The sequence below is a fragment of the Zalophus californianus genome, chromosome 12 (genome assembly GCF_009762305.2).
Source record: "Zalophus californianus isolate mZalCal1 chromosome 12, mZalCal1.pri.v2, whole genome shotgun sequence".
Taxonomy (NCBI): domain Eukaryota; kingdom Metazoa; phylum Chordata; class Mammalia; order Carnivora; family Otariidae; genus Zalophus; species Zalophus californianus.
In genome coordinates, this window is record NC_045606.1 from 54,484,359 (window position 1) to 54,498,890 (window position 14,532).

Below are 14,532 nucleotides of genomic sequence, written 5' to 3' on the forward strand. Positions count from 1 at the left end.
AGGACTAGGCCATTGGTCTTTTTTTTTTTTTTGGTGAGCCTTTTTTTTTTTTTGCCTTTTTTTTTGGTAAAGGAAAGCAGCTCTTTTATATAGAAAGAGCATTTCAGGTTTAGGTATATGAGCTTAGGCAAATCAGCTAGTCTTTCTAAACTTCAGTTTTCTGGTCTGTTAACAAAAAGTTGAAATCTCAGGATTTGTGTGAATTTCAGTTATGTTCATTTGACTCCATCTTTTCTTTGATCTTCATGGGCTCAGTTTCTCCCTGCCATCTTTCGGATTCCTCACTTTCCATATTTAAATGTAAAAAGGCCTACCATCTCATTTCTTCATTTTGTCTCTTCACCTTCCCTAACTCGTGCCCCTTGGCATTATCTCTTGTACTCTGCACATCTGAGACAGAGCAGATGTTTGTCCCATTGGTGAAGACAGGTTTATTAAATGAGTATGTTAACTGCATTTTGAGATTTGAGATAATCATTTAAAGGGTAATATGCCTTCCTGTGGCCAAGATTTAAAATAACATATCAGGGTTCATCTAAAGGCAAATCTGTTGAGATAACTCGCAGAGTGCCAGCACAGGGATATTTCCCTCCTATTTCATTTATTTTCTACTTAAAGGACAAGCCGTATTATTGAGCATAATATCTTTCTCAGGTTTCACTTTTGGATTGCATTTCATTTCATATTTAAATTTCTAAGTAGTTTAGGTTTGAGTTTTTGGGTTTTGGTGGTACAGTTTTCATCTGAGAGTGGAAAGGAAGAACATTTTGTGACTTTATAAAAACAGCAGTTGTTCTGAATCAGTAATTCCCTTTAAACTGGTCTCTGGCCTTACTTCAGACTCCTTGCTAATGTTTAACAATCATTAACAGCTGAGAAATGACCACTTAACAGGTTTGCTGTTCCTCATTTTATCTAGCAGTTTACAACAACACAGTCATGCCCCTCCCACCCCACCCAGCACCCACAGTGGAAGCCATTTTTCAAACTACAATGCTGTATTTCTTGAAGAACTTAGATTACAAGAGTGGTTTCTCCTAATGGCTGATTATTAAACCCCTTTCTGGACTTTGAGAGTTTAATATGTATCCAGAAATATTTGTGTGACCTTGTTGAAAATGAGTGTATTTCAAAATGGGTACAATCTGTGAAATTACTTGGCATGATCAAGGTGTTTACTTCTGAAAACCAGAGTACCCTAGTAACTGTGCTGTTTGGACAGAAGGCAAAGACTGTTTTTGATCTGTCCTGTAGTTGAAATGCAGCCTCATAGTATAGTAGCTGTTAAGTTTTTCAGTTCTTAAAACCTTACATTAGTTTTACTTTCACTTTTTTGTTAAAACATTTAGCACTGTTATAAGCATTTGCTCTGAGAAGTTGTTTTCCTTGTACCATATTTTTGGTAACATTTGCCTGGTTGTTGTATTTACTTTTTCTGTTAAAACAAAACAAAACAAAACAGGGGCGCCTGGGTGGCACAGTTGGTTAAGTGTCTGCCTTTGGCTCAGGTCATGACCCCTGGGTCCTGGGATTGAACCCTGCATCGGACTCCCTGCTCAGCAGGGAGTCTGCTTTTCCCTCTGCCTCTGCCTCTCCCTCGGGGCTTGTGCTCTTTCTCTCGCTCACTCTCTCTCTCAAATAAATAAATAAAATCTTTAAAAAAAAAAAAAAGAATAAACACATGCTCACTGTGGAAAATTCAAATTTAGCAAGATATAAAAGAGAAAGCCCAGGCACTCCCAGTATCAAAAGACAGTCATCAGTAGCTAGGGAACATCGTTCCAGTCTTCTCATTTTACATATATGAGATCATACTATATGTGCTGTCTTGCAGAAACTGTTTTTACTCTTTCAGCACTTATACTGTGGAGGTATTTTCATGTCAGTGAAAATATCATCCTTTTGAAGGGCTACAGAGTATTCATCATAAGGATATAGCATAATTTATCTAAATCTAAGGATATACCATAATTTGTTTAATGCTTATCTTCTTCATGCACATTTGGCCTTTTTCCTATTTTTCCCTGTAAAATAACCCTGCAGTGAAACATCTTGTATATGCCAACTTTGTACACTGTCCCAGTTTTTTCTGTAGGGTAAATTCCTGGGAGAAGAATTGCTCTAGCAAATGATAAAGATGGAAACTATTTTGATTTACCAAAAAAGTAAAGAAAAGCCTGGTTTCTAACATCAGGTACTGTTTGTTGGTTGTCACAGGTTTCCTGTCCCTCAATAGTGCAGCCACCAAAGGACCAGGGGCCAGAGTGACAAGATGCATCCTGGAGTCAGTGTAATGTAAAGGCAGCACTGCAGTGCTAGGAGCCATGTGCAGGATCTGTAGTCTTTGACCTTTAGAAAGTATAAAATGAAGTTGGCTTAGCTGGATGAGACACACTTTTCCACAACTGTGGCCTAACACTCAATAGAAATATTCCCTTCAGTGTGCTAAGCCTTGGGCCAAATACCATACAAAGACGGGGGAAATCCCCGTTTTCAGAGAAGCTGTGGTTTTAGTGCTTAAGCATTGCTTTTCTAAGTGATAAGATATGGAGGCTGTGCAGGAGGACTTCACAGCCATCCTTCCAACTTCCTGATTTGTATGATTTGTAGATGAGGTTGGTTCAGGTCCTTTGATGTCAAGTCAGATACCTGGAGTGACTTAGCTAGAAATACAACAGGAACGGGAAGAACCCAGATTACTCCATTCCCAATCCAGTGTTCTTTCTAGGAGGCCCTGTAATAAGATTTTTAGAGAAGCAGGGCTGTGTAGGAGTTAAGAGTGCAGTTTTGGAGTCTGACAAATTTGAACTTAAATCTTGGGGTTACCACTTTCTAACTCTATAACGTTTGACATGGTACTTAACTCTCTAAGATTTTGTTATCTGTTAGATAAGGTTCTTACCTCATAGGATTATTGAGGAAATTAAAGTAATGTTTTAAGATATTTCAGCATAGTTCCTGGAAAGGGAAGTGCTCGATAATGAATAAATTAACTAGTAGCTCTTTGTTCAGCGATGCTTTTCTAAATCATTTGGACCCTAAGATCATTGGATTTTAGGGCTGAAAGTGGGGGAGGGCTCTAAGATCATCTAGTTCAGTCTTTTTGTTTCATGGGAAAGGGAGCTAACATCCCTGAAAGGTGAAGTGACTCCGTGCGACCCATAGCTTCTCTACAGCCTAGCTCAGTGCCCACCTTTCCCAGCTCCCTAGAGCTGCATTCTTTGTGATCTTGTGAAATGAATGAAGCCAGAAGTGTTTTTATGCATTTTTCATGAAACTACTTCTAGGGATGTTCTTGCATCTGGCATAAACCTGCTTTCTATATAGATTGTTGCCATAGTTCTGTGATTATTTTTTAAACAGTTCTTAGAAACTAAAATAAGGGGTGCCTGGGTGGCTCAGTCAGTTAAGCTTCTGCCTTCAGCTCAGGTCATGATCCCAGGTTCCTGGGATCAAGCCCCACATTGAGCTCCTTGATCAGGGAGAAGTCTGCTTTTCTCTCTGCCTCTGCCCCTCCCCCGCTCATGCTCACTTGCTCTCTTTCTTTCAAATAAATACAATCTTTAAAAAAAAAAAAACTAAAATTAGATAAATGGCTTAACAGAAAGTGCTTATAATTTGGTCATCTTAAACTCAGATTAGATTGACTCCTTGAAGTTTCTGCAAGAAATCTTAAGGTTTTATATTTTTGTTAATTTTGCTTTCCTTTTTTTCTAAGACCTGTTTTCCCTGTTTTTGCTTGGTTTCCTCTCAGAATGATCCAAAATAAAATTCTCAGGTCTTACAAATAAATAGTATTTCTTTTATTTTGGATTTTGGTTGTCTTGATTATTAAAATCTACATCTGTGTTATCTCTATTATTTGAAGATTCATGTGTTTTTCAGAATGCAGGTTCGTATAAAATCAGTCCTTACTCTCAAGGAAAATAGCAGCTGGATTTAGAGAAGCTATTACAGCCCCTCACCTCAAGAAGCATTCACTGTCCTGTAGCATCGCACTACAGGTGGAAAATCACCCAGGACAAGATGTAATGGAACACTCAGTCATCAAGCCCAGACTTTAGTGTGGTGGGGATTCAGAACAAGGCAGTCAGGGAAGCCTACAAAAAGGAAAGGAGCCCTCGACCTTGAGCTTGAAAAAAGTCTAGAATGTGGTGTATCACAGCAGAGACAAGAAAGGCTAACTAGGACAAGGGAAGACAGGACTTTATACATGAATATGTATGTGTGTGGATGCATAGATGGGTGATCTGTCAAAACTTCTACCTTTGTCTTTTCCAGGCTGGAATCCAATTTTCCCATTTTCCTATCTTCTCCTCAGCCAAGCACAGAACCTTGCATGAAATAGATACTCAATAAAACTTAACTGAATTAAATTATGTTTTTAGAGTAACAATTCTCTGCCCACACACATACACTGTAACTCTGCTGCTATGTATCTATCTTATTGCTGACAGAAAAGCTGCATGTCCCTCTAGCTTGACCTGTAGCCCAGGACCTCAGGGAGCCTTAAGCAACCCTTCCTCTGCCTGCAGGCCCCACGTTGGGAGTAGTCCCATCACTAAGATAAGACCTGGCATTCATATCTATGGAGCTTATAAGTCTGACTTCTCACCTATATTTTTACCTTCTCTGCTCGTTTCCTCAACTACACATGTTATCTCCTAGGCAGTATAACAGTTATTAAAGGGCAAACATCAAATCACCTTCTTAGTATTCTGTTTTGGATGAGGTATAGATTGGGAAAATTAGACTTTCCAGTGAGATCTACCCATACACACACACGGGAAAAAAGCTTCCCTCCGTACATGGATACAGCCAAAGCCAGGTGTTTTCAAACACAGGTGCATTTAACACCTGACGGGTATATTTAATGAGCTCAAATGTAAAACATTAAATTTTAGCTGAAATGAAATCGTACTTGCATTCTAGGTAAAATTCTTGCAAAGGTCATTTCATCTGCCTAGAAGATAAACTATTAGGCAGAATATTAAATATAGTCAGTATTGATCAAACTTAGTGTCTAACATTTAGTGTCTAGTACTTTAACCAATGACGGTATTTGGAGAGTTGAAAAAGATTTAAAAAACTTGAGGATAGGGGCACCGGGGTGGCTCAGTGGTTAAGCGCCTGCCTTCGGCTTAGGTCATGATCCCAGGGTCCTGGGATCGAGCCCCACGTCAGGCTCCCTGCCGGGCAGGAAGCCTGCTTCTCCCTCTCCCACTCCCCCTGCTTGTGTTCCCTCTTTCACTGTATCTCTGTCAAATAAATAAAATAAAATATTTTAATAAAAAAAAAAAAAACTTAAGGATATTCAAAAAAAACTTGAGGATATTTAAGGAAATCAGAGCCCATATTATAAGTAGATAGAAGCATGTGCCTTTCTTGTCCCACATGTGTACACACACACACACACACACACACACACACACACACACACACACACACACACACACACTGGCTAATCATTTCTCCTTTGGGCTTATAGTTCCAAGAGAGCAGTTTATTTTTAATTATTAAATCTGAAGCCTAAGCCCTATATGACAGGTACATATGAGTACTCATTTATTCCTTACTCAAACTCTTGAGTAGTACTAGAAAATTAGAACTATTCTGTTACCAAACTCTTGGGAATTATTTCCCCTTTTTATTGGAACTTCATACCCTAGTGCCTAAATGTTCATTTAGCTAAAATAAAATGTATTTTGTTTGTGTTTTTAATCCCAGCTCCTACATGGGCAGTTATTTTTAATTTGAAGAGTAGCATGTCTAAAAGATCATTCAAAAGAATATATCCTTGGATGTGCCAGACACAGTAAGGAAACTAAATGAACCTGTGAACAGCCCTTGTTATGAAGTACAGATACATGCTCATTTCTAATCATCGGGAAGAGAAAAGTGAGTTTGCAGACTAGTCAAAATAGATTACTCAAGTATTTCATAGTAAATATCACAGCCTTAAGAGTCCAGCTGAATAAACTGGCTCAACTGAATATTTTGTAAAAATTTATTATCACAGAAGTCTACAAAATATCTTCTAGCTTTAGACATCAGTAGGATAACAGCAGTTTAAGCTTTATATTATCCAGTGATTTTTTTTTTTTTTAGATATTTATTGATTGAGAGAGAGTATGTATGTGTGTGAGCTGGGGGAGGGGCAGAGGGAGAGAATCTCAAGCAATCTCCTCACTGACTGTGGAGCTATACTTGAGGCCAGATCCCACAACCCAAGATCATGACCTGAGCTGAAATCAAGAGTCCATGCCTAACCAACTGAGCCACCCAGGAGCCCCTCCAATGATTCTTTAAACCACTCTATATATCTGGCAGGGAAGGGATGGGTATGTTTGCATTTGGGTTTTTTGTTGTTGTTCTTCTTGTTTTCTTTTTTTAAATTTTTTTTTATTTATTTGAGAACGAGACAGAGAGAGAGCACAAGCAGGGGGAAGGGGCAGAGGCAGAGGAAGAAGCAGACTCCCCGCTGAGCAGGGAGCCCGATGCAGGGCTCAGTCCCAGGACCCTGGGATCATGACCTGAGCCGAAGGCAGACACTCAACCGACTGAGCCACCCAGGCGCCCCTGTTGTTGTTGTTTTTAAAGATTTATTTATTTATTTGAGAGAGTGTATGTGAGCAGGGGGAGGGGCAGAGAGAGAGAGAATCTTAAGCAGACTCCCCGCTGAGCACAGAGCCCCACATGGGGCTCCATCCCACGACCCCAAGATCATGACCTGAGCCAAAATCAAGAGTCAGGCACTCAACCAGCTGAGCTACCCAGGTGTCCCTATTTACGTTTGAAAGAAGTTTTTTTTCTAAATAATAAAACTACTTATTTTAGAATTTTCTTGTATTATCATCCTTAATAACAGAAGGAATAGAAGACTGGTGGTAGTGACACATCCAAATATATTAGAGTTTAATCTGGAGCCAGAAAACACCCAAAGCAGTCACCATCTTCCTCTTGCCCTCTGCCCCAGCTAACCAACATTCTGAAAAATCACACAAGATTAAATTAGATCCTGTCTCAAGCCAAACATTGTTATATGTACTCCAGCAAATTAACATACTCTTATACTTTGTATTTTCTCAACTATATCTTTGCTTCATCTGTATCAATTGTATTTTTACATTACTGACCGCTTCCTATCATTTCCTTTTATAGGATTATAGCTGGACAGACATCCGCTGCCCCTTTGAAAAACGAAGAGATGCAGCATGTGTGTTTTGGGACAATGTAGTATACATTTTGGGTGGCTCTCAGCTTTTCCCCATAAAACGAATGGATTGCTATAATGTCGTGAAGGATAGCTGGTATTCCAAACTGGGCCCTCCAACGCCTCGAGACAGCCTTGCTGCTTGTGCTGCAGAAGGCAAAATTTACACATCTGGAGGTTCCGAAGTTGGTAAGGACTGACTCAGTATTTTTCTTTGGGGAAGGTGTTTTTACCAAAAATGTTTCTTGGCTTTCATATTTACATAAACAGTTGGTGTTGTCTTTTTGAGATAATTTAAATACATATCTGTCACATTTAGAGCCCATTTCCCTGAAGGTTTACCTTACTTTTCTTAAAAAAATCCTTTTACAAGAACTTCAGCTTCCTCAATTATGTTAATTGTCCCATTTTTTCCTCACACCATCTGGATTTTAGTTCTATCTAGATTAGTTTTATTTTTTTTAAGATTTTATTTGTATTTATTTGTGAGAGAGAGGAAAAAGCGGGGGAGGGGGGGAAAGGAAAGGGGAGGGGCAGAGAGAGAGAGAGAAGGAAACTCCCCGCAGAGCCGGGAACCCGATGTGTGGCTAGATCCCAGGACCCTGGGATCACGACCTGAGCTGAAGGCAGACGCTTAACTGACTGACTCACCCAGCGCCCCTAGATTAGTTTTACATACATAATATTATTTGCTTTAAAGATTTTAGAGTTTGGCTCACTCATAGACCCTTTAAAATCTCTTTATTACATTCACACTTTTAAATACCTTATTACCTTTTCTTTCTTTGTATCTGACAAAAGTAAGAATGATCTTTCTCATTTGCTTTTATTCTTTAACTATGTAATATAATGGCTGGTAGTGGTGTTTTATGCTCATTGAGCAGAACAGGGTATGGCTTTGGGTGTAAAAAATCTTTCTCGTCAATGGGTAATTTGTTAGGGTCCAGTGGTGGTCTTTTTCTAAATGAATAAGTTTTCTAATGGATATTCTAGGTACAGACCAGATTAATAATAGCTTTAACCTTTTCAAATAATTTCTTTAGCTAAATAATGGGCTTATAAAGAAAACTAGGAAGACCAAGTAAACCTAAGGTGTGGAATTCAAATGTTAATTAATTCCTTATTTTCTTTGAGATTTTTATATTAGGCCAAAGAATGTTTTACTTTTGGTCATCATATTTATCTGTTTTAAGTTTTTACTCTTCCACAAAATATCAAATGAATATTAGAAAAGATTTTTTAAAATGTGTCTTAAGAAGTGACCTTCCCCCCCTTCAAAAGCATTTTTTAGAGAATGTCTAATACAGCATATTTCAAATACAATAAATCCTAAAGATAATAGAAAGTAACTGTTCTATAGAAACACTTTTTTGTAGAAAGTAGAGTAGGTAACTTTGTATCTTCAGCAATTACTAAGTCAGTTTTTTACCTTAGTTTCTCATGTCTGCCATATCAACCAACTGAATCTAATTGAAAATATTTTTAAAAGTTAAAAAGAAGTTATTGTTAATTGGGACCATTGCTTCTTCCATTTGTTACTCCCTGAACTTTGCTTTCTGTAGACCTTGACTGTGACTGAGAATTTTAGGGGTGGTGTTGTTTTTAAGTACTAGCAAGAACTCCAGGAGTGGGAGATGAGATACGATTTGGTTAAATTTTAAGTTTTTTCTCAAGAAGGAAAAAAGCACTTGTTGCTTTATTAGTATCGTTTCTAAAACTCTTTATTGAGCCCCTATAATGAGACAGGATGTATATGTTTTGCTGTTAAAATGTGTAATCAAGGGGCACCTGGGTGGCTCAGTCAGTTAAGCATCTGCTTTCAGCTCAGGTCATGATCCCGGGGTCCTGGGCTCGAGCCCCACGTAGGGCTCCCTGCTCAGCAGGGAGCCTGCTTCTCCCCTCTCCCTCTGCAGCTACCCCCACTTGTGCTTGTGTGCACTCTCTCTCTCTCCCAAATAAATAAATAAAATCTTTGGGGGAAAAAAGTGTAATCAAAGCACACCAGAGACATACAGTGATACCTTGAGAGTATAGTCAAAAATGGGCCAGCATGACTTCAGGGCTTACTCACACAGCCACTGAGAGTAGTCAGGAAAAATAGTTTTGTTAATGGTACAGTGACTACTATAGAATGTTAAATGATAAACTTTAGAATATTATCAGATAGTAGTTTTTGGAGTTTAAGGTATGGATTTACCATCTATAAATAGTTATGCTTTTCTCCTCTGTAAGCATTTAAAGTTTGAATAATTCCCATCATGCATAACTGGGCATGAAGACATATGTAATGTTATTTAATTTTTCTTCTGAAATCAAACCAATTTCCAGTTACCAATAAATAAGTCTCTCCAGCAGATCCTTTTTAAAAATATTTTTCTAAGGTTCATACAAACAGGGTTAGCTTTTTCTTAAGCTATTCCTCCATTTTGCTGTTACTGTTAAGTTTAGAAAAGACTACAACTTTGGGGGCACCTGGGTGGCTCAGTCACTAGGCGTCTGCCTTCGGCTCAGGTCATGATCCCAGAGTCCTGGGATCCAGCCCCATATCAGGCTCCCTGCTCAGCGGGAAGCCTGCTTCTCCCTCTCCCACTCCCCCTGCTTGTGTTCCTCTCTCACTGTGTCTCTTGTCTCTGTCAAATAAATAAAATATTAAAAACAAAAAAGACTATAACTTTAAATTCTTCCCTCCAGTAACTAATGACCCAGCTCTACCGTCAGCTCACACATATACTAAGTGAAGCATGATGGAGCCCTTTTCTTTTACAGGGAACTCAGCTTTGTATTTATTTGAGTGCTACGACACGAGAACTGAAAGCTGGCACACGAAGCCCAGCATGCTGACTCAGCGATGCAGCCACGGCATGGTGGAAGCCAATGGCCTGATCTATGTTTGTGGTGGAAGTTTAGGGAACAACGTTTCTGGGCGAGTGCTGAATTCCTGTGAGGTTTATGATCCTGCCACAGAAACGTATGTATCCATTTAAAAGTCTTATTTTAAAATCATCTGGGAATAGACCTGTTCTTAACTCAGTGAAATTATGCTGTGTATAATTTGTCTTTCAAGTAACTTCTTTCTTTATTTAGATATGTGTTTGTAAACTTATGTGTAGAAGTGTATGGGAATAACCTTATGCATAACTCATTAAAAACTACACTGTGTATAAAAACAAAAAAAACAAAAAAAAGTCTTATTTCACAGTTAATTATATTCTGTAAGCTCAGAGGAAGAAGATGGCAAAAAGTAGAAGGAACCCAACAGAAGAATTTAGTTCTGGTATTAAGAATGTGTACTCTTTTGAATGAGCTAGGTTCGGGATATGTTTATGTCCCGGACCCTTCCTCTGTGCTTTAAGAAATGACTTGACCTTATTTACCCTGTGGGAGCCCCTCTCTTTCTGTTCCTGTTTGTGCAATAAATGCCTAGGAATGAGACAAGTCTGACTAATTCATCAAATTCAAAAAATATTTTTGTTTGAGGTCAGGAAATGTAGGGGAGAAGGAGGAAATTTACAGTCAGTAGTGACTTTGCCTTTTTTTTTTAAGATTTTATTTATTTATTTGAGAGAGAGAGCAAGCACAAGCCAGGGGAGAGACAGAGAGGGAGGGAGAAGCAGGCTCCCCACTGAGCAGGGAGCCTGATGCAGGGCTCGATCCCAGGACCCTGGGATCATGACCTGAGCCAAAGGCAGACGCTTAACTGACTGAGCCACCCAGGTGCCCCGTAAATTTGCCTTTAATTGGAAACATTATATATTGATTTGTGTCATTAATAAATCATACCCCTAGGTATAATGTCTTAATTCTGAGTTCATGCTTACTAAAGTATGTTTCGATACATATTTATTCATTACGATTATTCTTAAATCTGGGAAGTAAATGCTTTTTAAAAGGCAAAATCCTGGGGCGCCTGGGTGGCTCAGTTGGTTTGGCGACTGCCTTCGGCTCGGGTCATGATCCTGGAGTCCCTGGATTGAGCCCCGCATCGGGCTCCCTGCTCAGCAGGGAGTCTGCTTCTCCCTCTGACCCTCCCCCCTCTTATGTGCTTTCTCTCCCTCTCAAATAAATAAAATCTTAAAAAAAAATAAAAATAAAAAATAAAAGGCAAAATCCTAAAGAAATAAATAGCCAGTTTTTCTGACCTTGTAATTAGTGATGGAACCTGTTCAATGTAGCCAAAGGTAATGTGCCAATTACTGAAGGGGTGGGGGGTGATAAGTACAGTGACTTTAATATCCCCGTCAGACCTTTTGTTGATACTCAGAACATCTAAAGAGATTTGATAAGAAAACTTATTTATTGATTTGAAAGGATTGTTCTTCCTTGACCAGTACAAATTATTGGGTAAATATGTTCAACTTAAATGTTATGCCAAAAAGCTGCACCAAGTCTTATGCTCGAGTTTGATATTTAGGAAATATTGCCAGATTACAAAACATAGAAGTCTTCCACTCCAGCTATTTTTTTTTTAATGAAAAGTAAGAATTATAAAATATGATTAACCATGTGCAATTATTTATTTATGCTTCCCACCTATTTTTAAAGGATTTAAAATATAAAGAACTCCTCTCCTAAATAAAACTGTAGTTACGATTGTTCTTTTCTCATTTCTTTTTTCAACTGGTTACCAGTGTTAGAAATAGAATTGAAGGGGCGCCTGGGTGGCTCAGTCGTTAAGCGTCTGCCTTCGGCTCAGGTCATGATCTCGGGGTCCTGGGATCAAGCCCTGCATCGGGCTCCCTGCTCAGCAGGAAGCCTGCTTCTCCCTCTCCCATTCCCCCTGCCTGTGTTCCTTCTCTCGCTTTTTCTCTCTCTCTCAAATAAATAAAATCTTTAAAAAAAAAAAAAAAAAGAAATAGAATTGAAAACAACTTATCTTGAGACTTACCTTTTGCTAAAGTGTGGAGACCAGAGACGCCTGGGTGGCTCAGTGGGATAAGCCTCCAACTCTTGATTTCGGCTCAGGTCATAATCTCAGGGTCATGAGATCCAGCTTCACATTGGGCTTCACGCTCAGCAGGTGGTCTGCTGGAGATTCTCCCCCTGCCCCTCCCCTTGTTCTCTCTCTCCCTCTCTCCTCTAAAATACATAAATCTTTTTTTTGAAAAAACTGTTGAGGGGCACCTGGGTGGCTCAGTTGGTTAAGAGACTGCCTTCGGCTCAGGTCATGATCTCAGGGTCCTGGGATGGAGCCCCACATCGGGCTCCCTGCTCGGCGGGAAGCCTGCTTCTCCCTCTCCCACTCCCCCTGCTTGTGTTCCCTCTCTCGCTGTCTGTCTCTCTCAAATAAATAAATAAAATCTTTTAAAAAAATAAAAAAATTAAATTAAAAAAACTGTTGAGACTAGAAAATCTCTTTGAGATCATCAAATTTACTAATTCTCAGTATTTTTCAAAATGTATCTTTGTACTTGCCTGGGCACTCTGGGGATACCCCTTATCTCATTCTATCACTTGAGCTATCTGCCCCATCTTGTCCCAAACTATAAGAGGGGGGTGTATACCAACTCTCTTCCTTCCTATATCAGTCTCCACTTTACCTCCCAGACACGTTATGCTCAAAAAGTATTACAGCATACTAATTGGAAAACTTTGGTCTCATTATCTTGCTTCCTAATTATTTTTTCATTTCTAAAAAAATCTCCTAAAGTAGAACCCATACTAGATAAAGTCCAGGATTCTAAATTTTGAGATCTTTATTCAGGCACTATGAGTGTAAATCAATATATTCTATTCATAGTAGCAGGGAAAAGGTATAAAGGAATTCTGCAAACTCAATATTTTTTAAAACTAGGTGGATATATTTAGTTTGGGGAATATCTCAAAACTCACACAAGTTAGCATTTCTTTTGTACATATTGAGCTTATGCATGAAACTTGAATATTCTATATTCTCTTCAATGCCCTTAGATTTTCCTAAGTGAAAAGCTAGTGTGACTATAATTTTCCAGATCTCAAAATGAAAAGTTATGTGCTACAGTGATTTCCTTTTTTAATGTGATCTATCCATCTAAGTTACTTTTTATAAGAATTCTTTCCAATTTTTACCGTTTTCTTAAGTGTTTTGTAACTACACTGGTTTAATTGGAAGCTAAGAATTGAAGCCTTATGGAAATGACATGACACAATTTCTGCAGTCAGAATTTTAAGAAAAGCTTCTAAACACTAAAGTCCAGGTTGGGGAGAGCAAGCACCTATTACATACTCTGCATGTGAAGTTACAGGAAGAAGAAAGTATATTTTGTGGAACTTCCTAACTCTAAACCTTCAGGAGACTTAGCTACACAGATCTTCCTCCACTTACAATGGGGTTACATCCTGATAAACCCACTGTAAGTTGAAAATACTGTTACCTTGAAAATGGCACTTAATACACCTAATGTACTGAACATCATAGCTTAGCCTAACCTACCTTAAACATGCTCAGAACACTCACATTAGCCTACAGTTGGGCAAAATCATCTAACACAGAAACTGTTTTGTAATAAAGTATTGAATACCTCATGTAATGTATTGACTACTGTACTGCAGGTGAAAAACAGAACGGCTGTATGGGTACGGAACGGTTGTAAGTGTATCGGTTCTTCACCCTCGTGATCCCGACTGACGGGGAACTGCAGCTCACTGCTGCTGTCCAGCATCATGAGAGAATATCATCTAGCGAGCCCAGGGAAAGATCAAAATTCAAAATGTGAAGTACAGTTTCTACTGTATGTGTTTCACTTTTGCATTATCATAAAGTGAGAAAATTCTAAGTTGAACCATTGTAAGTCAAGGACCACCCTACATAAAAATATGCTCTTACTTTATATCATGGACATGTGTGGAGAAGAAAGGGGTATATATTTTGAATTTTTCCAAGTCAGATACTATGTTTAATACACTTTGACAGCCACTGTCTGCAGCTCACTGCATGGAGATGGAGTGGAGGGCCAGTACTAGCTCCCACCTCTGAGCTGAATGCTGCTCTTTTCACCTGGAAGAGCATGTGTGTTTACCCCGGGGGCGGGGGGGGAAGGAACAATGTTGCCCACCTCACCTTACAGAGTGCTCTGAAAATGAATGTGGCAACTGCCAAACGATTTTTAAAACAAAACAATTTTATGAATATAAGGCAACAAAACAGTTAATATTTCAGAGTTAATCATGTCCTAATTATATTTTGAAAAGTTAAATTTAGTAAATTATTTGAAAGAAGAGATATAAATAACTATATTAAAGAGTTACGCTTATGTCAGGTTACCCTTTTCTTGTTGCTTGGACGCTTTTGGTTTATGTTAGCTATTAAGACACAAGCCTGTGTGCCAGTACCACCTTCACAA

At 38.8% G+C, this 14,532-nt stretch overlaps 1 protein-coding gene across 1 annotated transcript in view; it reads left to right on the top strand.

The window, feature by feature from the left end:
- The window catches only part of KLHL7 (kelch like family member 7), a 64,774-nt gene that overhangs the window by 45,668 nt on the left and 4,574 nt on the right, over positions 1-14,532 (top strand). Inside the window, 2 exon segments of the mRNA XM_035723228.1 lie at positions 7,162-7,402; positions 9,980-10,181. Of these exon segments, the coding sequence (XP_035579121.1) occupies positions 7,162-7,402; positions 9,980-10,181 (443 nt within the window).